A 26210-nucleotide genomic window follows, 5' to 3' on the forward strand; every position below is an offset into this window, starting at 1 on the left:
AAGGTTTGCTGATCTAACTGTGTTGCTGGGATGGGACTTTGAGCTGCAAAGTGCAGACATCAGATGAATCTGACAGAAAGCAGGATTCGCACTGGCTGTGTTTGTTACATTTCTAGGCAAGAGTATACTCTTGTGCAAATGGCCTTGCTTTTTTTTCTGGGTTTATGGCTTCTTTGGTTTAAATAGACTGCATAATCCCAGGGTTTGTGTTTTTGCAAAAGCTGTCAAGGGATTCAGATTGTGAAGTTCAGGTGTGTCTGATGTCCATTCAGAATAGTTCAATGACTGTAGGCTTCCAAGAGATTTTACTTTGGTGCCTGAATTTTCTTTAACAAAAGCAGAAACAGTTACCTACTCAGGTCAGAGAGTATAATCCATAAAACTGTCCAAGATTTCTTCGTTCTTTTTTGTAATTTTCTTTTCCTTGAAAAGGCTAATCTTAAGCTACTGCATAAATGATTCAAAGGGAAACTGAATCATCCAAGAGTCTGATTTCCTGGACCTTGTAATTTTTACATCTGCACTACTGCAGCATGGCACAGCTTTACCTGAGCACAGCTCTCAGACCAGTGAAGGATCACATGGAATATTCATGAGCAGTCTTCTCTCTAGGCCATGCGCGAGGTAGAGCTTTGAGGTAATGGTCTGTGGTACTGCAGTGGAGGAATACATTCTTGGATGCATGTGCATCTGCAGACTGCAGCTTCAACTCAAAACATTGATCTGCATCAATGCCCACATTGCTTATTATCAGAGCTGAATTCGGTGGAGCTGTCCCTGACTGCTTGCAGTGATTACAGATGTAGGTGATGGTTTCCAGTCTTCTGCAGGGACCAGCCTTTGGAGGACAATGAGGGCTTTATTTTACCAATTAATTTCCCAGCAACTGGCTTACAGTAGAGGAAGTATTGAGTCTTCTGTTTCAGGTACTGATTAATGCCCATTCAAAGCATTGCAAATTCAGGACTTGACTGGGACCTTCCAGTGTTTTCTTGTCCTAGACTTAGTTTCTTTTTTCTTCTTTTTTGAGACTTTTTGCTCTTCTATTGAACAATCTTCCTTTCCAGCAGTGGAAACCTTTGGAAGTACAGGCACAGTAGTTCTCTCACTGTATCCAGCTCCACAAAGACACTATCAGGCTTGGATGACTGTCCCTAAGCCTGGGGTTGGAGCATGCAATCTCTTGAAATGACTCTTTGAGTGGGTCTGTTGAGTGTTTGCAGACTGAAATGCTTTGAAGGTTCTAACATGAATGAATTTGAATTGATCTTCATGAAGACAGCACATTGGCACAAAGGCTTGCTGTCATGTTGTACTTTCCAGGTAGAAAGTGTGGGGCATTTTTCTTCTTCCTAACAGTTACTTAATTCTTTTAACTGAACTACAAGTATTTTCCCTGATGTTGTATTGAAAATTACTGAAATTTTGGTAACACTAATTAAGCCTAAAATATCGGTCTGGTACAAATAACTGACGTGGAAATTTTCTGCCTCAGTGGTTGAAGTTCAGCAACATTTGATGATTAGGAAAGGTGTCAAGCAGCTATAATCATAGTCATCGACACCTGTGCTGTGTGTGTACCAATATATGGTTTTGATCACCTTCATAAGGAATGTATGTAATGGCTCATTCTGTCTGTAAATGGAATCTGTGTTTAGAGGGACTGTTGCTATTCAGTGGATCAAGTGTATACTATTATGGAAGCTTTAATTTTCTTCTCGTATTGGTTTATTTAACAATAAATTTTTCAAACTAGAAATGCACTATCAATCCTTATGTAGAAAATAATTAGCAGTAAATTGTACTTCTTATGCATAAGATGTTGTATATGCAGTTTCTGTGTGTAATGATTTTTATGGATTCTCTCTCAAAACTAAGCATACATGGTTTCAAATCTGTCCTATATGCATCTTTCAAGCAGTGACGTAGCTGTAGTTATGAGTGTGCTGCATCAGGCTGAGGATGTAGAGATCCGGAGTAGAATTCCCTCTGTCCAAAGGTAATGCTTAGGAAGGACTGTGAATATGGGACAAGCATATTTCCTCCTACTACCCCCCTGCCTTCCAACAGTTTGAACACATTATTATTTGAACACATAGCCCAAATCTCTGTGGTAATATGTTTGCGTAAAGGACATGGAACCTGAAAGCTGACATTTCCTGATTGCTGAGATCTGAACAGTGCAGCTTTAACATTGACTTTGTGTGTGGTGGTGGTGTTGGTGCTTCGTACTAGAAGAGGGGAATATTTAGAGATGCACGGGAGTAATAAGAGCATTAAAAACACCTCAAAACAAAAACAAAAACCCAGACTGATGAATTAGGAAACTGTGCCCCTTGAGCTTGTTTTTCTTGTTATTTAGTTATTATGTTAAATATTTATTTTCTGGATTACTTGATGGCACATATACTCTAATGTCCCGGAAAATCCCTAAATGAGCAGAAAATGCAACCAGAATGCTCCTGTGAGTCTCTTTCACTTCTCATACATGATCCAGGTTTGTGGTTCTTGATTCATACAATATTTTTGTTTGTAAGAGTCCCTTGAAGGTCATCCCATAAGGATCCCAGAAGTCCAACCCCCCCCTGCCATGGCCAGGGACACCTTCAACTAGATCAGGTTGCTCAAAGCCCTCTTCAGCCCTGACCTTGAATGTTTCCAGGAATGGGGCATCTACAGCCTCTCCGGGCAACCTCTTCCTCTGTTTCACCACCCTCCCTGAAAAAATGTCTTCCTTATATCTAGTCCGAATCTATCCTCCTTTTGGTTAAAAAACAGGCCTTACTAAAAAGTCTGACCCTGTCTTTCTTATAGGTTCCCTTTAAGTACTGAAAGGCAGCAATAAGGTCTCCCTGGAGCTTTCTCTTCTACAGGCTGAGCAACCACAGATTGAGATATTTCTGTCAACATTGATGGAAGTTAGCTTTGAAGAACATGCAGTATTTACTTACAGATTCCTACTGTTGCAATACAGTTCTGACCTTCAGAGACACCACTTCTGAAGAGCTCACAGAGCCTTTTTATTTTGTTGAATTTGATGAATGAGACCTGGCTTTCATTTCCCTGACAGACTGTTTATTTTCACCAGGTGTGCTTCAGGGCTGACTCTCTGTTTGTTTGTTTTTCTCCTTTATTAGAGAGGTGGTTAGTTGTCAGTAAAATAACAATTACAGTTTCTGAGCATTTATTGCTTGTTCTGGAATGCCAGATGTCAGAATACATCTTACAGAAAAAAGGTGGAAACTGTATCTCTTTTTAGTCATAGTAGTCTTGAAAATATAAGGCAAAATAGAATATGGCTTTTTTACATTCCATCTGAGTGAATCCTTCAGTAGTAAGCAACTATTTGCATACTCTTTATGTAAGCAAGCTCTAGCTAAACAACATCCACTAAATCTTGTGCAGTCTATTGCTGACTTGCAAGAATTGCTGGGAACTGTTACACCAATATGATCATCCATCTGGCAGAAAAACGCTGTAAACTGCAGTGCCATTAACACTTTTGTGTAGCAAAAGCATTGATGTGCTGGATCCATTCTTTACCTCAATGAATAACCCGCAGTAAAAGAACAGTATGAACAATTGTAGTCTGAAACACTCTCTTGTACAAACCTGCAGTTATAATTGGTAGTGAGAGACTGTGGGAAGGAGTATCTTTCGATACTGTCTCTCAAAAAAATATCAAAATGATTGAACAGATTTCCCAAAGAATTTGAGGACCTGCTAATACTAGACCAATGTGTGATTAAAAAAAAAAAAAAAAGCAAGCATGCAGCTTGCTGGTTTTCAATAATTAATGGCTTTCTTGAGTGCACAAAAGTGAAGTTGCCAAATTTGACCTTGGACCAAAATCATAGCTGGAATATCGAACTTGTTTTGTTTTATGTAAACCACAGTGACGAGTCATGTAATTGTCCTCTGTAGGAGGTTATTGAGGAGTCCTTAAAATGGATTGCACCTGCAGTGGCCCAACATGGGCGACAAATTAGTTTAACTCTGCTTCAAATTGTTATGCACTAACAAGCCCTGTGACTAAACTTTGTGTGTCATCTGGTTCTCAGACCACATTGGAAGTGGATTAACTTGGACATGGGTTGGATTTGCTCTCCACAGAGTAGGCATCTTGCAAGCATACTAAGTGTTCTAAGTAGTTTTTTTTTTTTAACTTACTCAGCCAGTAATGCAGTATCTCAGTGCAGACTGATGTATTCTCTCCTGCTCCAGGGGCATCCAAGCAGGATTTCATCTTCAGTTTTAAATACTGGTGTGCAACTATGACCCTCCCATGCAATTCTTATTTGTGGGGAGATCACATATCCTTGTGCTGATTGGTCCCAGTCGTGCCTCAGGCGACTGTATTGTGGTCATGTACTGGAAATGCTCAGTGTAACTGACCCCTGGGGAGGGGAGCTTTATCTTTGCCAGGTGTCAGGCAGAAGTTTAACACAGCTATAAAGTCAAGAGTCAGGCATCTTCCAAGCAAGGCAGCCAGGGCTCTCTGCCTTTGTAAAATGGAATAGTTGTGGTCACACTATATTGACTATTGCCTCTCAACAATACAGTGAGAGGTGTGATGCTCTAACTTAAAAATCTTTTGCATATCTTGTTAGAGGTGCCATATTGCTTTCAAACCTTGTAGTAGTGTGAATAATATTGCTCTTACCCAAACCCATGTGCTGCTGAAGCATGTGGAGTCATAGACATCTTTAGTGAGCCCAAGTTAGAACAAGAAGAACCTGGACTGCAGCTCTCTACTTCAACAACTTTAATGTTTCCAATTCCTGTAACTATTTAAGACTACATAGAAATAGAACTTAATGGAAGGAGAAATTATGCATTTAGAGCCTTCCTGCTACACTGAATGTAGTATTTAGAGGTGATGCAAATTCTTTATTCTTCTTTTAAGGTGATAAGAAAGCTCAGAAAAGTTATGCTTGTCTTTACACTGTGTGGGTTTTTACCACAATCCAAAAATAATAATAAAGGATGAAAAATAACAGTATCACCTGATTGAAGGATGCTTAAGAAAGGTACTGGAGGCAGCTCATGTGCTTTTTTTCATTGTAGAATCAGTGTGAGAAGATAGAAATATAACTGATAGAGAAATAATTTAGCCTCCTTAAGCAAATGCTCTTCTAGCTTTGGACAACCTTATGACTCTGCCATAAAAATGTTTTAATGTGAACAACTATTGAGGTTTTGTTAAAAATGATAAATAGTATCCTGACATGTCATTGTATTTGTCATTTGATGGTTTTATACTCCTCTCTTTCTGTTTTGAAGTACAACTGTCAAAATATCCAAGCAGGCCCTATAACAAACGAGAAGAATTATGTGAAAATAACTTTGTGTATAAACTAGGGAAATCGGCCAGGGGGGGCCAAGTGCTACTGGGGAATGAGATGGGTGTCAGTCAGCGAGGGGTGAGCAACTGTACTGAGCATCACCTGTTTTCCTGGGTTTTATTTTTTTCTCATTACAATTATTATCATCAGTAGTAGTTGTATATTTTGCTATCACTAGTATTTTTATATTTTACTTTATTTTATTTTACTGAAACTTTGTTTCAATTATTAAACTATTCTTGTCTCAACCTGCAAGGCTTCTTCCTTCCCTCATTCTCCTCCCCATTCCGCAGCTGCGTGGTGCTGAGCTGCCAGCTGGGGTTAAACCATGACCATGTATATGGAGCCACATTTTACTTTATCACACAAGTAAAGTTTCTTATCTAAGAAACATGGATTTCCCATTAACCCCCCCTGCATTTGAAATAGCAGTCTCTCTCTCTCTCTCTTTTTAAAATCACTTCATTTCATAGTGCCTGTTTCATGTAACTGAGATGGTCTGATACTGCATGTTGAAGTGCAGGTGTCTCTTGCTTTCAGGAAACTCTTTTTTGCATTGCAGAAGTCAGCCATAGCAAGAAACATTTTTATGTTAAGAGCCTGGTTAGCTGCTCTCTAAAAAGCCATTTTCCTTGGTTGTTCTGGGACTTGTTAAAGCAGACTTGAATTGATTATTTTTTCTGGGCGAGGGTTCAGTGAATGGTTTTGCAAACTTGGGGAGTGCATTGAATGCTCGGCAGTCCCAAAATGCTGCAAGTCCAGACTGATCTCAGAAGATGCTCCTCTCTCTGTAGATGTAAATGTTCTTGTTGTCAGCATGTCTGTGGGTGTAAGCCAGGGCCTTTATAAAGTCCCAGCCTGGTGGTACTTTTTAACCTCTTTCATCACCTCTCCAGGTGATCAGAGTGGTGCTTTAAAGCTTGGTGAAAATACCTGTGGTGAATCTAAAAACTTAAAGTGGGAAGTGGCAACATTTCTTATTAGCAGCTTTGTGCCATTCAGGAACATTGAGAGAGCAAACCATTAGGAGCTGTCTTTGTATTGACCACTTTTGTGACAGCGGAGTAGTTTTCTTGTCTCTTGCAGCAGTCCTGTAGCAGGTCTTCTGTTACCCAGCAATTCTGTAATGGGAGATGCTCTTGGCTAGCAACGAGGAGGTGCTTTCCAGTACTGGGGAAGTTACTTTGCAGGTGTTCAGTCTGTGGAGTTGTAGGAAGGTGATTTATTTGATCACATAGTGTTTATCCCAAGTCTGGAATGATATCCCAGTAATTACTCTGCTTAGGTAAAGACCAAAACCTGGTGACTATCTCTAGAAGTAACAGATTTTTGTCAGTCTTCCTTTCCCAGATCTATTATTGCCCTTGCTGTAAAGCTGTTCCTTTGGAGACTGTGCCAGTTGTCGAATTGTACTCACGGGTGGGAGTAAACCAATGGCATTTTTTCTGTGTCCTGACAGTGCTTGAGAAACAGTACTGGCTTAGAGGGCAGGATTGCAGAAGACATTAAGGATGTTTCAAGAATTACAAATGAACTGACATAGGCACACCCTACAACTATAATTAATGGTCCCTGTGAATCAGGCTGAATATATGTGTAAAAATCCTTGACAGCTCTTCTGACTTGTGCAATGTGATATGCAGCATGTTGCCCTTCAGAAGTAATCCAAAATTGGACTTGACATTACTGCTTTTTGGGCTCTTTTTCACACATTGTCTCTTACAGGACTTCACAGAAGTAGCATTCCTTGAAGAAATGTGTTGCTTTCCTCAAGCACAGGATCCCAGTCATTTACACCTCTTCTCTTTCTCGTTCTCATTTCCGGTGTTTGAAAATGTTGGAACAACTTGCTCTTAACACCTGAGACAAGGCCTAAAGCCAGCAGAATCCTTAAAATGCTTAGAAGTGAAAATCAAATATAAATAAAATTCCCATAGTCATTAAAAGCTTAACCAGACATCTCTTTTCCATTGCTTTTCATCATTTTCACTTTTGAGAGAACCAAGTAATTTAAAAGTTTAGAACAGGTAAAAAGCAGCAGAGGAAATCCTTTCCAGCTGCTCTGGCTTGTGCCAATGGACACATAGAATTCACGAGGAAGGAGGTAGTTTTGTCTCTCTTTTGACCTCTGATTTCTGAGTAACCGGCTTATACTTACGCTTTTCAGGAAGAGTGAATGAATCCTGGAAGTCTTCTTTTCTTTTAAGATTGAACAAACCCTTATGCAGCAGATGTACTATGTTAGTGGAGCTGGTTGGGTTTTGACAAGAGAACTTCTGGCTCTATAATGTTGCTGTGTTGATGTCCGTGATGTTTCTCAAACAACATTTGACACTGAGACTAATTAGTAAGCAATTATGAAAACTTGTGCCCATGCTGCTAGGGGTTCTTACTCTTAAGAACAGGATGGCAGTGGGAAATAGTCCCCAGTCTTTGCTCATTCCTGAAATATACCTGGAAGTTTCTGAGGAACTGTTAGGTGACCTAGGTCAGTATCATCATCATGAAATCTAAGGGGTGATTTTATAGTACAAACAACTGAGTTCCAGCAGCTAGACCTTGGTGGCAGTAGTTAATTTATTGGTGTGGACAGCAGTGAAGAATGGATGTTCTTGGAACCAGATGCAGTCCTCTTTTCAGAATGGGTGACATCAGGTGAGGTTCAAAGAGCTGAAAAATCCCCCATGTTTTACAAGTCTAATAGGCCCCATCCTTCTGCCCTTCTAATCTTGCTACTTACAGCATTTTCTTTAGAGAAATCCAGTGTCTGGATGCTGCTGCTGCTGAGGGATACTGCATGTGGTGTTCACTTGTATCTAGACAGTTTTGAGGGAGGTTCCATATAGGTAGGTATTTTTTCACCTGACTCCTTGGTTTGCACATTTCAATTGAATACATCAGTATAATTACGTAAGACTCTTGTGTTCAATACCTGCTAGTTGTGACCTTGTTAAGTCTGTTGAAGTTCAGGCCACCTGATTTGCTGCTCTGTACCTTCATGGAATAGAATCACAGTCACTGTGGTTAGAAGGGACCTCTGAAAGTCATTTTGTCCAACCGTCTGCCCAAAGCAGGGCCCACTAGAGCAGATTGTCCAGCGCTGTGTCCTGTCTCTTGTATATCCAAGAAAGGAAGCTCAGCAAATTTCCGAACATTTGTTTCAACGTGCAAGCTCAAAAAAGGTTCTTTACATTTAGATGGAATTTTCTTTGTTTCAGTTTGTGGCTATTGTCTCTTCATTTCTTCTGTCAGGTGTTTACACATGTTGGAAAGCTCCTCCTTTCTTCTCCTGGCTGAGCAATCTCAACTCTCTCCACCTTTCTTTACCTTATAAATGCCCCAATCTATTCATCATCTTTGTGGTCTTTTGTTGGACTTGCTCCAGTATATCTATGTCTCTCTTGTACTGGGGATTCCAGAAGAGGATGAAGTATTCCAGATGTGGCCTCACCAGGGTCAAGTAAAAGCAAAGGATCACCTTCTCAGACCTGCTGAAAATGCTATGTCCTACTGCAGCCCAGGAAACTGCTGACCTTTGCTGAAAGGGCACATTGCTGGCTTACATTCAGTTTGGTATTCACCAGGATCCCAGGTCTTCTCTTGCTCACTGAATAACAAAAATGTTTCTTACACCATTATGAACAGATCTTATGTGATCTCATCCTTATCATTTAAGTAGAACATGGCTGCTGAGAGCAGAGACAAGGTCCTGAGGCCATGACTGGGAGTACCCATGTCTTGCTGTATGTTGCAGGAAGAATCTTGGTTTGCCCATCTTTAAAGGTCATCAGAAAATTGCTTGGGAGCAGACTGGAAATAACTTGATTTAGATCAGCTTCTTATGCAACTGTGCCAAAAGATTTGTAATTGATACTTCAGTCTACAGACAGCTGTGATCCTACATGCCATCCAGCTGATTTAATTCAGGAGTATTGACACGAATTCATACTGTCAGTGCTCACATATGGCTTAACCAGGGAAGCTTTTCAGTCTGAGAAAACTGCAGAGAAGAACTTGTTCCAGTGGGAAGAAAACAGAAAAGAGCTGGTGAGGAAAACCAAGTAAATGTGTGTCACAAAGATGACTCAAAGGAGAACATTACAAAGAAATGTAAGTGAATTGAGTGAAGAGTATTTATTGGATATCTGTAAATATCTGTATGTCTGGATATTTGATTTAGAAACTTAATTATACACTGGAAGATGAAGTAAATAACTTCTGAATATCTGTTGTCACTTTTTTTAGTTTGTATTGCTGCTATTCAGCTCTTGCTATGTGAGTATTGTTACTTTGTGGAGTTTCACAAGACATGTGTCTACAGCCCAGGAAACAGAGTTAATCCTAAATGTTTATTTGTAACATAGTAACAAGAAATGGTCTTTTGTGCATAACCAAAGTAATATTTGAAACTAACCCTAAAATGATTTGGCTTTTGTGTTGAAGACTGAGTGCAAGCTAATGAATGGAGATGAAGATAAACAATTTAGTACTTGACTGAGGATTCAATTTGTGTCTCAGTACTCAGAAAACATTCTCGAGATTCTTGTGGTTTAGGAAAGTTTTGCCAGGCTGAAAATGATGTTTTTCTTCTCTGTTTTCTTTGTATCTGTGTGTGTAAACCAGTGGAAAAATGATTTTGCATATTTGTGTTTGAGCACTGAAAAGAGTGAAAGCACCTTCATTCAACCTGTCAGAATAGTCTCTCTCTGCATCAGTAAAGTATATTGCCCTGCACTTAACCAGTGTGTCACTGGCTCCTAATGCATATTCTGTGAGTAAAAGCACTGTGCCTAAACAGTGTGACATCTGCTCACTGGGTGAGTGTTAGTCTGCAGTGTTACTGTAGATTTCCGTGATGATAGTTTCCAGTCTTTTTCTCTATATAAATTATTACAGGCAAATTGTCAATAGGGGTTATAATACATTCACTAGCCACAGTTGTTGCTTTCTCTCTAACCTGATTCTATTGGTTGATTAGTGTTTGTTCAACTCAGTAACTCTTTAAAGAAAGACTTAAAGGTGAATCATGTCATGCATTCAAATGTGTACTCTCCATATATTCTTTCTTAAAAACAAGGTGCAACTGAAGATTCATACATAATACAGTGATTTAATGTTTGCTTTTCTCTCTGAAAGGAAAAATTTAATTTATGGTAGAAAGAAAACCCACTGAAGCTATCAGGAAGGCAATATAATATAAAGAAAAAAAACCACTCCTTATTACCTGAGGTTTGGGAGTTTACTGGTACTGGTTTGATTTATATGAATTTCCTTTTCTTCCTTTTACTCTTTCCAGCACTTTTTTCCCAAGGCCTTTTCAAATGTTAGATCTCATGCAGAGATAAAGAGCCCTCCACTACTGCTGCCTCCCTTTTGTATAGACCCCAATAACCCGAGCTCCTCTGAACAGTCTCTTCCAAACCTCCATTTCAAGACCACAAGGCTCTGAGAATCACCCGTTTCACTGCTAGATGGCTCTGACTGTGAATTAGCCTCATCATTTAAATAGTTTCATTTTAATTAGTTTGGGTTTACCTTGCAGCACTTTTTTCTTGTTTTGCTCCTTCCTGCTAAATCAAATCACATTGGAAATGGCAGAATTATTCTGCCATTTTAAAATGTTGGTGAGATTCCTCTCACAAGCAGCTCTAAGTATTGCCATAGTCACTGGAAGCCATGCACTGACCTTAGGCTCAGCTGTAGCTAAAATTAGCCAACTCTGTTTTTGTTAATTAGTTGCTAAATTACAAGCTTTTGGAGAATGAGGGAGTATTTTGTCCCAAGCTCTTTTTTAGACATCTGCTGCCGAATAGCCAGAGTGAGTGACACAAATGGATCTCATTATGCCTAACTTGGGACCTAGGTGTGATGCTCTGGATTGAAAAGTGAACTCCAAAATTATCATCCAGAATAGTCCCTTTTGTGGTTTCTGAAAAAGCCTGGAGGCACCTGAACATCCTATTTCCCTTTTTATTTTAGCCATGAATTTACCTCAGTGCCTGCAGTCGATTCTTTATGCGTACCCAAAATTGTCCCAATCTGAGCAGATAAGCAGAAGGGAAAAGAAGTCTGGCTTCCCCTTCAGACTGAGGGCTTTCAAATCCTGCTTTCATATCCACCTGCCTGGGCAGTTGGCCCTTTCCCTAGTAGGAAAAGGAGGGCTGGAGTGGGTTCTCTGTGTCTGGTCTTGGAAGGAGGCTGGGAATTGACTGGGGTTGGAGCCCTTGTACCCTGCACAGAGATTGCCAAGTGCATCACAGCAAGGTCAGTGAAGCCTCACTCAGCAGGACTGGGGCCAGCCCCCAGCCTGGAGCAGGAGCTGGGCCTCGGCACCTTCTGCTGGGAGTTTGAAGATCAGCTGGCTCCCTCTTTTTGGAAGAGCTCCCTTGCTCCTAGCTATAGCAGTTATTTTTAAAAAAAAAAGGTCACACAATGTTTTCCTGCACTTTATAGTGGAAAAAAAAAAGCTTGGGAGAATGAGATCCAAAGCTAGAGCCGGGGGTTGAGCTGTACGTTCCGTTTGGGCCACAGTGCTAGGCTGCAGCCTCTGGTAAGGCTCCTGCACAATAGTGTTGTATCATTATTATTAATATTATTGTCGAGCCAAATGCTTGGGGTACAGAATACATAACTTAAAAAAATAAGGTCTGGATTCTGGTACAGGGACAAGTTGCTTAAAAACTAGGTGCAATAATTTGTTGCTTAGGTGTCTGGGTTTTTTTCTGATCCAAAATCACTGTCTCACAGTGTTCTACAAGTCAAGTGTAATAATTAAATAGGAGAAATAGACCAGCCAAATAAAATCCTTATGTCCCGATTCTCCTCACAGCTACAGTAAAGGCTGCAAGAAATGCAGAGGAGTTCTACAAAGTTTAGTGTACTACTGAGCCAGCAGTGCAGCAAGTGATTAGTGCCTGTAAGACTGTGTATATAATGGAGTAGAGGTAACTTTTACAACAGGAAAATTATCTATCCCTAGATTATAAAATGGGCAGCATAGACAGTAAGTTCAAGGCCTATCAGAGGTGATGTGTGCCACTTGACGGGTGCCAGGCTTCTAATTAAAGCCTCCAAAGTGAAATGCTAGAGCATCTGGAGAGATGTGGCTGATTCAGGTTAGGAGAGTTGAAGCAGTCTGCAGTGCCTAACCTATGAGCAATGTTGCTTTTAATTTTCCATTTTTATTAGTATGAATTATTAACCTCATGAATATTAACAAAAAACCTTTCTCAATTTCAGTTTATTAATAAGAAGGAAGGATTAAGCTGGTACGGGCATGGAAGAAAGCATCACTGCAAACTGCTTGGAGAAAACAATGTGGAACAGGAGAGAGCTAGGGATACAGGCTGGGAAGTGTTTTAATACTGGATGTACCTCGGCATTGGGATCTGAAATCTTAGTTTAATATTTAATAAAATTTTATTTTTTCTCTTTTAAACGAAGCAGTGATTGGAAAATCTTATTAGAAAATATAAGTTCTCAAATTCTGTGGTGCTGGAGCTTTGATGGCCCACAGACCTTCTGCAGTGCAGTGCAGTACAGTATCCTGCCTGCTCACATTATGTCAATCCTCCTTGCTTCCTACAAGTTTGGCATTAAAAGAAACTCAGAAAATGAATTAAACATGTTTTGAATACTTCTTCTTTGTGTAGGTTTTTGCCTAAATGCTGTGTGGCAGTTAGAGTAATCAGGAGGAAAAAGGGGTGGCTTTCCCCAGTAGAATGAGTCAGACGGCCCCCAAGATCTTCTGAGGCGTGACTGTGGTGGGTTGATCTTCACTTGACACCAGGTGCCCCCCAAAGTCTCTCTCTCACTCCTCTCCTCAGCAAGGCGGGGGAAGAAAATAGCATGGAAAAAACCTCGTAGGCTGAGATACAGGCAGTTTACTAAAATAAAATGTAATGCTCAAGCAAAGGAAAAACTCAGAAGATTTTATTCTCCACATCCCATCAAGAAGTGATGTCTGGCAACTTCCTGGGAGCCAGGAGTTCAGCATGTGTAGTGGTTGCTCTGGAAGGCAAACACTGTAAAATAATGTCCTCCCTTCCTCTTCCTATTTCTTAGCTTTTGTATCTGAGCGTATGGAATATCACTTTGCTCAGTTTGTTAGCTGGCCTCTCCCAAGATTTTGCCCATCCCAAGCCTGCTGGTGTGGGGGGAAATGTTGGAAATGCAGCCTGTATGCTGTGGGAGCACTGCTCAGCAGTAGCCAAAACACTGTGTTTCTCAGTGGCTTCCCAGCTACTGCTATAAAGCACAGGCTCTGAGGACTGCTGAGGGGAAAACGAGCTCTGCCTCAGCCAGACCCAATGCTTGAAAACAATGAAAGATTTGGCTTATAAATGGGTGGTTTTCTGTGTGATTTCAGGGATTTCCCAGTTGCACTTGGGTTGGTCCCTTCAAGAATGAGTGTTGGGGTCTTTTGGTGTGCATGTTTGTATGGTTATTTTGCTTGTGGTAATAAATGATGCCTTTTTTCTGCTAGAAATCTGATTTTTGTAAGGTCCACCTTTAGGAGTTACAGAAAACATTCTTGTTTGAGACTTCAGTCAATTCTAATGCTTTCCAAATTGTCTTTCCCTTTCCTAATCTGCTCTGTGTAGAAGCTGTAAATTATAATATATGAATGTATGTTTTCTCCTGAATAAATTAACAAGACTCTTTCCAGCAAGAATAATCTAATGTGATTTTAAAAAAAAACTAATAAAGAAATGGGATATATAGTGCATAATGTGTTGCACGGGGAGAAACATTATATTAACTAGGAATTGAAGAACTGTGTGTCCTGCTGATGGTGAACAAAATCAAACATGTTGACAGATTCACTCACTCCATCATGAACAGGAAAGACCTTGAGGAGGTTTATTTGAATAGGGGGACCATAAATCTAGGACACAAGTACCAAGAAACAATAGTCCTAGAGTTTTTTCTTAAAAAATATGATGTGCAATATAATAAAAACTCATTATTATATGTCTGTATTATCTTTATATATAGTTGTAGATAATATATAATTTTGTATGTCCAGGAAGTAGGTTGGCAGATGTATACGCAATAAACAATGTGGATTTATAGACTGCCTGCTAAAGGTTTACATTTATGTTTAATTTACTTTGTGGGTCCTATTGGGTCCTTCCTGAGAGCACTAAAAAGGGTTGTCTCACATTTTACAGTACGCTTGAAAAGTGCTGTAATATGATTTGTGTCTGAATTTATATTTCAGAAGGGAATTCAAGTTATTACTATTTCCGCCTATTAAAATCATCAGGTGCTGAATATGTTCATCTGAAAAACAGGACCATCTAACAGTCTTTTACTCAAGACTTGTAAGAAATCAATATAGTTCCCATCAGTACAGTAAATTACCAACTGAACCACTTCCAGTAATGATGATGCGCAGTGTCTCATTAACCCCTTCCCTTCTCTTCATTGAGATTTGTATTCTAATATTGTCTTGGATTAAGATATTTTTGAATGTAGCTGTAAATCATTAGACACCAGAGTAATTAATTCAAAATTTTACAACTAAGGCTCTTGTGTATCTGTAGCAGTTCTGTTCAAGACCTTTATTAATGATCTGGATAAAATGATTGACGGCATTCTTGGTAAGTGTGCAGACAATACCAAGTTGGGTGGGAGCGTTGATCTGCTGGAGGGCAGGAAGGCTCTACAAAGAGACCTGGACAAGCTGGATTGATAGTCCAAGCCCAAATGAATGGTTCAACAACGTGAAGTGCCAGGTCCTGCACATGGGTCACAACAACCCTACCAGGGAAAATTTATATTGGATATTTGGAAAAATTTCTTCCCAAAAAGGTTCGTCAAGCACTGGGATAGGCTGCCTAGGGAAGTGGTAGAGTCACTGTCCCTGGAGGTGTTTAAAAGGCATGTGGCTGTGCCTCTTAGGGCATGGTTTAGTGTCTTCTTGACAGTGCTGGATCAACGGTTGATCTGAGAGGTCTTTTCCAGCCTAAACGAGTCTATGATATAAGGATGTGTGGTGTTCCCACACAAAGTATGCAATTAAATACTTCCTTGGAAATGTGTGGGTAAGTCAAGGAGCAGGAATTACTTGCCTTATTTATGGGATGAGTTGGGAGTCAGGAGAATTTCACTTCTGAGAGGGATTTTTGTCTTCAGTGTTAATTTTGAAGGTACCTAGACTCTTTTGAGCTACTTGGCTGGAAGTATCTACCAGGGATAAATAAGCATACTTTTAACTTGCAGTTCCTAAATAGAATATTCCAGATCCATGCACTGTTAACTCACTGTCTTTCAGTATTTTTATATGACTTCTCCATTACTGCAGGTTTTTTGGTTTTGTTCAATAGCATAAAACCAGTGTGGTTTGTGTTTGGGCTGATGGACATGCTTGAGCCTGTGTAAGGAGCATAGGAGCTTCCAAGAGAGTGGCCTGGGGAGAAGCAGCTGGGGGTAGCTAGCTGGGAGACACCCTTGGGAAGAGGCAAGGAGAACTGGGTGTCAGAAAGACATCTAACTTGAAATTTCAGAGACCATCATTGAACAGGAGATACATAGCTCACAGGACTGTATCAGAATGAAGAGAATAGAAAATGACAGGTGGTATAAGATGGAATATAGAGGAAATTGGGAAAGGCAGCACTAAGGTAAGAGGAAGTTACATCAAACTAAGTAATCTGAGTTTAAAAGCTTCACAGATGCAACACTGACATCTTACTAAGTTTGTCACAAACAAATTTAGAAGCTAAGCCATGTTTTGGTTGTTGCTACTTCTATATTTGATAATGCTGTTAAGTTAAAGATTCTCCTGAATTACTTTTCTTTCATATTCTGTTCATGCTTGTGGTTCAGAAGTGTGGAGAGAGGACAGGATGGTGTGACCTGAGAGGGGTTTTATGGAAATAAACTTGTTTTATTGTAGGTTTATTGGCAAAAGAAAAAGATAGTCATCTTCCCCTTGTTGAAAGTATAAACAGACATGATGTTGAGACAAGAGCTGCAGATAATATTCAGAAAGTGCCTTTGTTTACATAACTTTTTTTTGAGTTTGAGCAGACATTTATTGACCAGCATCAGAATACTTTCTTTGAGAAACTCTGTTACAGAAAGGGTGTCATCCAGACCCAGCGAATAATGAATGAGAAAGAGACAGAGAATCATCTTTGATGGTGCTAACAAATAAAAGCATGTCCAAAGCTAATTTGATACATGAACAAATTGATACATGAGCCCTCCTATGCTTTCCTATGCTTTCACTGAAGACATACTGGAGTCATGGGCTTCTTCCTTTCATGTGTCTTACCAGAAGGTAATTCCTGTGGCCTCATGGAGGTTTACTGCTTTTGTTAACAGGACAAGAAAGTAGAAAAATGCTGGCTCAGATGTTGGAGAACTTCCTCAGCTGGAGATTTTTAATATTCTTCAAGGTTAAATAGTCGTCTTTGCTCCTCCTGGTCCCTATCATTAGGAACTATTGTTCCTTCTTTTTCATTTCTGTACCAGTATCCCTTGTGTCTCCTATCTATTTAAGCTGGTCCCCAGCTGAGATTTGTTCATCACATAAGAAGTACCAGGCAGGTGCTAATAGCAATTTTGGGAGCTAATCTCCTTTGCCTAGGCTGGCAGCTACCCTTATGCTAGCAGGTAGATCAATAAGGTATTTGCTGCTATGGTAAGTCTGATGAAAAGTGAATCCATTTTTACTTTTAAAGCAAGTAAGTCTTCCCTGATTAGCAACATATTTGATATCTGAAGGGGGACAAAGAGGATGGTAATGCAAGCTGCAGTTTACCAAGAGTCTGCATTAGTCGTAGGGCTAAAATTATTAGTAAGACAAATCAGATCTAACTGCTTTTGCAAGAAAAGCTGTAGATTTGCCACAAGGCATTGATGACAAAGTGGCTGATGTGTCTAGTTGACTAGTGATGAGACAGGCATGAGAAGGTGAGACTGGCTCTTAAATTCTCATGGGTAAAGTAGAAAATGTAGAATTGTAGAAGATCTGATAGGTTATCCAGAAAAGCATCATGAAGTAATGCCATGTTTTCACTGCAAATTGCTTTCTAGTTTGTGCTGTTTCTTCTAAAATATATTTCTGAACTCAGCATCCTCAATATCATTGTATAATATCCATTAGTTCTCTTTTCAAATCAGTGCCCTAGTTTAATAGTTCTTCTCTTTTCCCAGTGTTCATCTCCCCCCACTGCCATCACCATGAGGCTGTTCTCATTCTACGGGTGACTATTCTTTTTCTTGCCTCCTCTCATAATTTTGGTGTTCCTCACTATGAAATCATAGCCTCTTTCTCTGGCCATTCTTGTTAGCATTCTTTCCTGAGTATATGATGAGAGTTTTATGCTTGTGTCTCACCAGCACCTGAACAATGATACTTATGTCTGTGTCTCTGTCATGGAAATTTCTTAAGTGGTATATCCAAGGAGGCTTGTTTTTAAGCATTGCAGTCAAGAGAAGCCAACAATCAGCCTGTTTAAGCAAGAGAAAAGCTGTGATCAGACTATTTCAAGTAAACACAAAAGCACCACACTTGAAAAACTGGAGAAGCTCACTATTATCTATTAACTAAGAATAAAACAGCATTTGCAACATTTAAGTACAAACTTGAAAATTTTTTCATCTTACATAATTTAGGGGCTTAGTGAATCTCATTTTCCTGTTTTTTCAGGTTTTGCAGGTAAGTAAACTGAACATCTTGTCTTGATAATCAGGTATACCTTTCATATTGTACTCAGAAGACAAGGTCACCTGTCTTGGCCATATTTCACACCATCATTTGTTCCCACTAGTGGTTTATCATTTTCGTCATCTTTAAATTGCTCCCTTTTCTTCAGGGTTTTGTTTGAGATCAGCCTCTTACTAGATATCTGCTCTTGTTTCCCAGTATTGCTTCAGTTCTTTCCACATGTTAAATAAGGCCTGCCTTTGCCTGCATCACAAGTGTTCTTCCAAGGCTTCTTGTGAGGTGTCTCTCTGTGTGTCTGTGGACTGGCAGTTGGGGGAAGAGCAGTAGGATATACCAGTGCAGGGAGGTCTGAGCATCTCTGATTAGGTACAGCAGACTGTGCTGCCTTCCTTGCTCAGGGGCCAATGCCAGCCTCATTGGACCGATGCTTATACTCATGCTAATATTCTGTGACATGCAATGTTTCTCCCTCCATTCAAATTTTCATCTAACCCCAGCTTGATTCAGTGAGATCTGCAGCAGCTAAGTCATATTAGAAAAAATTAGGCCATCAATCTATTATTAAGATGGAAAGTGTTTTATATTTTGTGTTTGCCCTCAGGGCATCTCAGAACATTCCATGGCTGATCTGCCCTGAGTAGGAGAGGGCTGGGGTTTAGGTGCTAAAAGATGTGCACAGATTCTGAGGAAGTTGTGGAGTTTTGTTTAAAACATTTAGTTTCCAGCCTTGCAACTAGCCTGAACCAAGGCCTAGGTGTTTGTCACTGAGACCTTTATGGTTCTCTTAGTTTAGGTGCTTTTGAAAAAAAAGTCCTGTTCTCTACTAGGCAGGTAATTCCTACATCTAAGATGTAGTGTCTGTCTGTAGCGTTGGGAAATTTTCCTGAAATGGTAGTTAAGTTCATTCTACTTGTGTCTTAGAAAAGATCAGTGTCTACTCTTAGAAAATGTTACTTTTGTCTCATGTTCTGCTTTTGATAATATAGTATATCTGCACTCTCTGAAAAGTAAAAGTCTACCCGCAATTTTTCCTGTATAGCTGTCTCTCTGTTCAACCATGTTGCTTGATAATTCTTAATAATTTCCTTTGTTAATCTTAGCTTTTTAAAAGAAAATAGATCTTTAGATCAAGATCCTTCATACAGGTTATTTCACAGAACAGATGATGTTGAAAGGCACCTCTGGCAATCATCTACTCAAAGCAGGGACAAATGCAGCTCAGGACCTTGTCAAACAGGTTTTGAATGCTTCCAAAGACAGACTCCACAGATTCGCTGGACAGTTGGTTTCAATGTTCAATAACACAGAGTTCTTAGCATGAAATGATTACTCTTTCAGATATGCTTAATACAGGAAGTAATACAGGGAGGCATCCAAAGTCATTAGCTGATTGTCAGGATCCTGGCCTTAGTATCTAATTGGCTTTAGTGATTGGTCCAGGCACTAAAAATACCTTTTCAAAGGCATGATTTAGTATCAGAATGAAAATTATTCCAGCTGTGGCTTGGATGTTGTTGTTCTAAGTGTTGAGGGGGAGGATTGAATTTGCACATTCAGATCTCTTAGTGCATTCTTGAAATGCCACATTTGGATGTTTGCTTTCTTACCTCATCACTTCTTCAACATGTCCCTTTAGATTTGGTGCAAGAAAGAGTTAATTTAAGGCAACTTGTGCAAGCTGCTACAGAGAGTATGAGTCAATTGCATCCTGCTTTGAGCCTAAGCCGCAGAGGAACTGACATGCCAAGAGTTGAAAAGAGATGTCTCTCTTTTGTGCACACTCAACTTCCAAAGGCCGTGGCTGGGGTAGAAAAATGATTTGAGTATGAACTAAAGAGTTGCCCAGAGGAAGGAAAGAGTAGTAACTTTATCCATGGCCAAAAAGAGGTGGAGTGCACTGGATGAGATGCATGGGCTCTGTCTGTCCTTTCATATTACTGTTGCTGACTCTGTGGCCTAAGATAACATGTATGTTGGCATGTATCTGTAAACTGGTGTCTTGTATTTTTATTTGCTTTCAGTTGCTAATTTGACATTACTGACCATACTCTTGAACTGTTGTACATCCTTTATAAATTGCTTTAAGATGTTTTAGTGTGATAAGACAGTATAAAAATTGAAGTCATTATTGCTGCCTTTATCACCAAGGGAATTGGACAGCTGGCATTGATCTGCAAGAGACTTAATTTCCATAGTTTGTTATTACATTAACCCTTAGAATTCTTCTTTTTTTGTGATTTCAAACAAAGGTTTCCTAATCAAAAGGTCATCCTTTGTAGCATGTAGTGTTTGAGAGACACAGAAGGGCAGAAAATATGTGAATGCTGTCATTTTTATCTGATCAAGAACATCTTGCTTTATTAACAGTAATATCCCAGTATTTTACATTGTGTCATAGTATTTTACATTGTGTCATATCAAGATCCTACAGAACTGCTTGTGAGTGAAATCTTGCAGTTTGTGAAAGGCATGCTGCTAACTCCTTGGTTTGGGGCGGATATTCTGTGCCCCTTTAAATTTTTGACATTTATCTTAATTTTTAAAATTAAAATAATTATAAAAATTTTCTACTCCCTGCTATTTTGTAAGGAAAGAGGTTGAATAACAGCCTTCTTTTGCTGTGTTGAGTAACACTTTCTAATGAACTAAACTGTACCCTTCATCCAAAAGCCACAGTAATGGTAGCACAGGGGTTGCTGTGTTGCAGAGGGAATAACTTGCTCTTTGCTATCTTCTTCTGGTTTCAGAATAAGGCCTGAGAAATCAAAGAAGGGATTTTTAATAATTAAAAACCAAAGGAGGTAAAAAGTTGAACCTGTTTAAAAAAGTGAACCAAACATGTAATTTTCAAGGTAGTACCAGTGTAACTCCAGTTTCATTTGTTTTTATAGGCCAGGGCACCTTTAGATAGCAAATGTATATAGTGGGAATCAAGAGTCAGTACAGGGCTGCACAATACTCCTCCCAGTACTACCTCACAGCTGTGGTGAAGACCAAAGAAAGTAAGTTTGGGTTTTCTTCCTAGGGTAAAATTCTGCTTGATGCTTTGGTTCTGTGCTTGGTTCAAATATTTCCTTACTGTTGGCTCAGCCAGTGTACAGCCTTGTTCCTATTTATTTATAGCATAGCCATGTCCAAAAGATGGAGTCAGAGTTCCACTAGCAAAATAGGGAGAATGTAGATTGTTTGATTTTTTTAACATCTACAATCTGCCTGGGACTGTGTTTCAACATTAACCTAATACTAAAGATAAGTCACAAACTGGGAGTGAATGCCTGCAAAGACCATAGGATCCTTACACTTGGGCAGATGTATTTTTATAGTCAGACAAAATATTTTTCGGGAATGATTTAGATATAATTGAGAGAAATCTCTAGGGGATTTTTTCAAATTTTACTGTGATCATGTGATGTTAAGAGGGATTTGGAAGGCTGAACCATGAAGTACAGAACCATCCTGGGAAATAGTGCTGCTAAACTATAGACATATCTGAATTGCAGCAATATTCATTCTTGGTATATCTCAAATGGATTTAATTTGCAAAACCCACAGTCTTTGGTTTTCACTCATTTTTTGAGATGATATTTGAAAATAGGTGAGAGTCTATTTAGGCACCTATGTGACTTGTAGACTTATAGGGGTTGGTCCTACCCATGGGAGACCAACTGGCCCTTAAGAACAGCGATTGGTTGTCTAAAATGGCACAGAAGACCTGTTTTACATGCCTGTATCTCACAAAGCACCAAAACAATACAGAAAAACAATTGAAAAGGGAGGAGTAGCACATAAATCTCTAACAGTAAGGGAGTATCTAACAGATGGAACAATATCCTCTCAGAATGAGGTATTTCAGGGCTGCAAACTTTTTCTGTCGAAAATTATCATGTCAGAGTGAGCCCATTGCACTAACAGGAATCCTTGGGTGATTTTTCTGTTTGGCTTTTGCTTCCAGGCCGTGCTTTGCTGAGACTTACTGACAAAAAGCTTGAACGAATGGGCATTGCCCAGGAAAGCCTGCGACAGCACATTCTGCAGCAAGTCCTTCAGCTGAAGGTGAGAGAAGAAGTCCGAAACCTCCAGCTGCTTACACAAGGTATGAAAAATAATTTTGATATGGACAGTTACTGAGATCAGATAGGAGAAGTTTGCCTGAGGGCATAAAAGGTGACTTGATGTTCTTCTACAGGAAATGATGTGTGAAAACGTCTCATAGATTCCACATGCTTTCCAAGGGGGGAACAAAAGGTAAAATAATGCATAAAAAGTAGAGATGTTCAGCTCCCTGTTTTGTCTGATGAATAGGCTCCATCTACAGTTTGATGGTGGTCCTTCTTAAGTGTCTGCTTACTAAGATGAAAATAATTTCATATAAAGGACACAGATGGAGGAGCTGCTGTCTTTAAAAGCATTGTCCATTTTGCATTAATTGTTTACTTTCAGTGTTAGATAAAACAGATAAAACAATGTAGTTTCTGTAACCTGTTTTATGGTAAGAGCTGTCAGTGGGAAATTACCTGTTAGACTGTTTTTTGCAGGTGGCTGATTCCTTCTTCATGTTGCAATAATTATATTGACTTGAATAGAGTTGCTTCTATTTTTCGCTGCTAAGAAAATACAAAACTGGTGCTCTATATGAAGTCTAGATTAAAAGACAGAGAAGAAAGAATAACAAAAATGGTTCTATATATTTTCCAAACGAGGAAGTTTTATTACAACTTTTGTTGCTAGCTCTCTAGTAATTGCTGTGGTAGCATGGAAGAAAAGCAGTCATTGTGGCAATACTGCAAAAGAACATTTAGACATCCTCTACTATGTATCTGCAATACTTTCTCAGTGTTAAATGTTGTTTGGTAGTCTAGTGGGATAGCATAAACCACATACTTCTGCGGTGTTTTGGTTCAGTGCCTGTTGTATGTCACACTATATGAAAAAAACAAAGTTCTTCAGTACCTGCAGTGTGTATTTTTAACAAAATGTCCTTCACACATTACATTATGTTTCTAATTAAGCCTTGCTCACTGTGTTTGGGGAAAAACTCTGATTAGTTGAGTAAGCTGCATTTTATCTGAAAGAGCTGAAGTCTCAACTGAATTGTTTCTTCAGGCTTGGTGTCTTGTGGATTGTGATGAGGAGTTTTAGGGTTCCTTTGTTTTGCCATGAGATGTTAATAGAAGCTCACCTCATCTTGTTTCATGTCAAAGATAGTGCGCATGCTGAAGCATGAATGTCTTCCTCAGATGTTTAGAACTCTTTCACTTTATCCATTCATCCATCCACTCATCCTATTCCTACATCCTTTTCTTCAGTGTTGGCCAGGTTCTCTCTTCCACTGCATCTGGAATGTTGCTTGAGAGTTTGATGGACTGCGAAGTTCTGGGCTTCCACCATCCCTGTTATAGGCCTGCTTATGAAAGTTGGGATTTGATTGATATGGGACAATGAAGACATATTAGGTATAAACTTGGATCAGTTGATCACTGCTGTCCAGGTATATTCCTGCATAGAGCTGTATTTGGCTTTGAGAACTATGTCCTGTGTTCTGTATTTTCTCTCTGGTTCCCCTCTGGACACATCCACTGGTGTATGACTTGCGCTCAGTCAGGCAGCAGTGACTGCCATTTCAAGGAATTCAGGCCAGCATCCTTTGAGATCTATTCTTTGCCCATGCAGTTGAGGATACAAGTTTGGACTTTGGTAAGACAATGAATAAACACATGCTGGACTGTGAAGGACAGATTAGCACTGGATGCATGGATGTGTGTTTAATGTAGTCTCTCTCTGCCGTGTAGAGGGAATGTTATGTACTCTGATCCCGTAAAGACAAGACATCATGTGCTTTATGAAAGGCAGCACAGGCTTGACAAAAAGTTGGAGGTCTGCAGCTCTGGCTGTCTTCCCTCACAGTGGTGTTGGCCATTGTGCTGCACTTCAGAGCCACTCCAATATAACCTTGGGGAAATGGCTCAGTCTGAGAACTTCTGTCAAAGGAATTTCTTCTTTGCTTTGCTGGGGTCTGTTACGGTGTAACCATGAGAGCCAGTACGGGTAGTAGAGCTTGGAGAGACAAAACACGCTGTATTCAAAGCTATGGTGTTCAGGGTTGGGTGGCCACAGGTGTGACCACCAGCCACAAGAGCTTGTGGTTGTCCTGTGTTCCGGAGTTAAGCTGGGAATGGCTGTGTGAGGGAGCAAGAGCTCTCTGTCCTTGCAGGGAAGAAAACAGTGACACTAATCCAAACTCATAACAGTAAAACAATACAAATACCATTTTAATAAACAAATCTGTGAATGGACCTGATGGACTGTAAAACCTCTTGTCTGAAAGCCAATAATGTTCATGTGATATTGGTCCACCAAGAGTAGTATGAAAGCAGGCATCTCCCAGGTGAACAAAACCAGAGTGCTTAAGCAGACTCTTCCTTTTAAAAAGCTAGAGGAACCAGAACTCTGTTTACTTTCATCTTCTTAAATAGAGCTGAAGTTATGGGCAGAACAACAGTTCTATAAGAACATTCCACTGTGCAGCAAAGCTTTGTTAATTGTATGATTCCAGGGTGAGGGGACAGTGAGTGACAGGATGACAGCAGTACTCCTGTCCCTTATCACCTCATTTATACCAAGCTGGAGTGTGTGTCCATTGAAAGTGCTTGATGGAAGTACTAAGGTTAGGATATTATTTCTCAACTACAGTACAACTTGTAAAGCTCTTTCTACGTCACTTGTTCTCCAAAACTGGTTCTGTCCCCTTTCCCAGTTTCTCCAAACTGTCCACTCGTATTCTTATTATGATTTATATGCTCCTGATCCAGGTTGTTACTGGAATAGCTTTCTGTAACTGTTGTGGGGGTTTTTGTTTGTTTGTTTTGGAGAACACTTGGAGAACATTTTTGATCTAAAAAGCTGTTTCTGCCTTTTGGAAATTCCACTTGCAAGGTCCAGATCACACTAGATCACACTAGCTATTGCTATGCTGTGCCTTGCTGTCCTCCAAAAAGAGGGGGAAAAAGCCCTCTGTCTCTCAGTGCACAGCTAAGGAGACTGTTAGGTGAAAGAAGCTGTTAAAACCCATTTCTGAATTAATGTAGCACACAAGCTGGGTTGCAAGTGATGAGGTCCTAATTCAGAACCCATTGATGTCAGCAAAAAGACTTCCACTGACTTCAGTACATACCCCAGTTGAAGCTGGATCGAACAGGGAAAGTTTTAAAAAAGCATTATATAATAGTTATCAGATATTTTAAGTGGCTTTGTGTTCTGTTTTCTGCAGAGAAAGTTAACCTCATTTTTAAAACTCAATAGCATTCTTTTCTACTCTTGTTCAGAAAATGACTTAAAACCGTTTTATTCTTCTTCATTCAAGACACACCATCCAGTCTCTTAAAGCCAAAATAGTATGTGATTGTGTAATTGAAGTCTTGTCTTGAGTTTTAGGAAGACTTTTCTTTGGAGCAGGAACTGCCTGATTGAAGCTATTATTGGTAGAAATGCTATTCCAGCCTCTGCTCGGGTAGAAGGGCACAGGCCCAACTACTGATCTGTACTTTTTTCCCAGACTTAGTGATGTTGAGGAACTAATTTGACAAAATATCTTCCAATGTCTCTTGGGGGGAGCTGCACACTGTTGGAAACACCGTTATTATACTGTTATCACTGTAAGCCTGAGTTGAAAGATCATTTTTTTAAAAAGCCTTACATAACTACACAGAGAAGGAAGGAGTTATTCTGAGATTTTTCAGTGTGAGCCGTGCTTTGGGCTAGCATAGAAGAGAGTGTCCTCAAAGTGGTAGAACAGTGCTGTGTGTGTTTCTGAGCAAAGTATCCACAGACAGCAATCTGCTCATAAGGCTGAGCTTGAGAAGCATTTTTGGATTTGGATTAAATGATAACCTGCATTTAGGATGATGTTAGGCCCCCTTCTAAGTTCCTCTGTGAGTTTCGTATAGGGCAAGGTGATACTTGAATATATGGCCAGGACAGTATTTCTCCTCCTAGCAAAATATGTTAGAATAAAGCTTTGTGCTTCATAAAAAATCATCTCAGCAGTTGATTCCTGTTGAAATTATTTCTTCACTAAGTTTTCTGCTCATCCTGCACTGATGCTCAGTTACTGAAATACGTATGTGCCCATCAAAGTTGCATCTTCATCTAAATTCAGGAGTGATGCATCCTAACAGTAAAGAAAT

At 39.7% G+C, this 26210-nt stretch overlaps 1 protein-coding gene across 10 annotated transcripts in view; it reads left to right on the forward strand.

The window, feature by feature from the left end:
• The window catches only part of SAMD12 (sterile alpha motif domain containing 12), a 175039-nt gene that overhangs the window by 60568 nt on the left and 88261 nt on the right, over positions 1–26210 (forward strand). For 5 of the 10 annotated variants that reach the window (XR_010719497.1, XM_066177048.1, XM_066177031.1 and 2 more), the window contains exons 4-5: positions 21980–22120; positions 22214–22272. Coding sequence is in view for 9 of the 10 variants with exons in the window: in XM_066177048.1 (XP_066033145.1) it covers positions 21980–22120; positions 22214–22227 (155 nt within the window). In the remaining variant the exon portion in view is untranslated. Of the gene's footprint in view, positions 1–21979; positions 22121–22213; positions 22374–22562; positions 22603–26210 lie in introns of those variants that run through there. The other 5 variants (XM_066177000.1, XM_066176992.1, XM_066176981.1 and 2 more) reach the window with 3 other exon arrangements.

This window comes from Chamaea fasciata, unplaced genomic scaffold (assembly GCF_029207755.1).
Source record: "Chamaea fasciata isolate MVZ Bird 193981 ecotype frontalis unplaced genomic scaffold, bChaFas1.0.hap1 SCAF_1, whole genome shotgun sequence".
Lineage (NCBI taxonomy): Eukaryota > Metazoa > Chordata > Aves > Passeriformes > Sylviidae > Chamaea > Chamaea fasciata.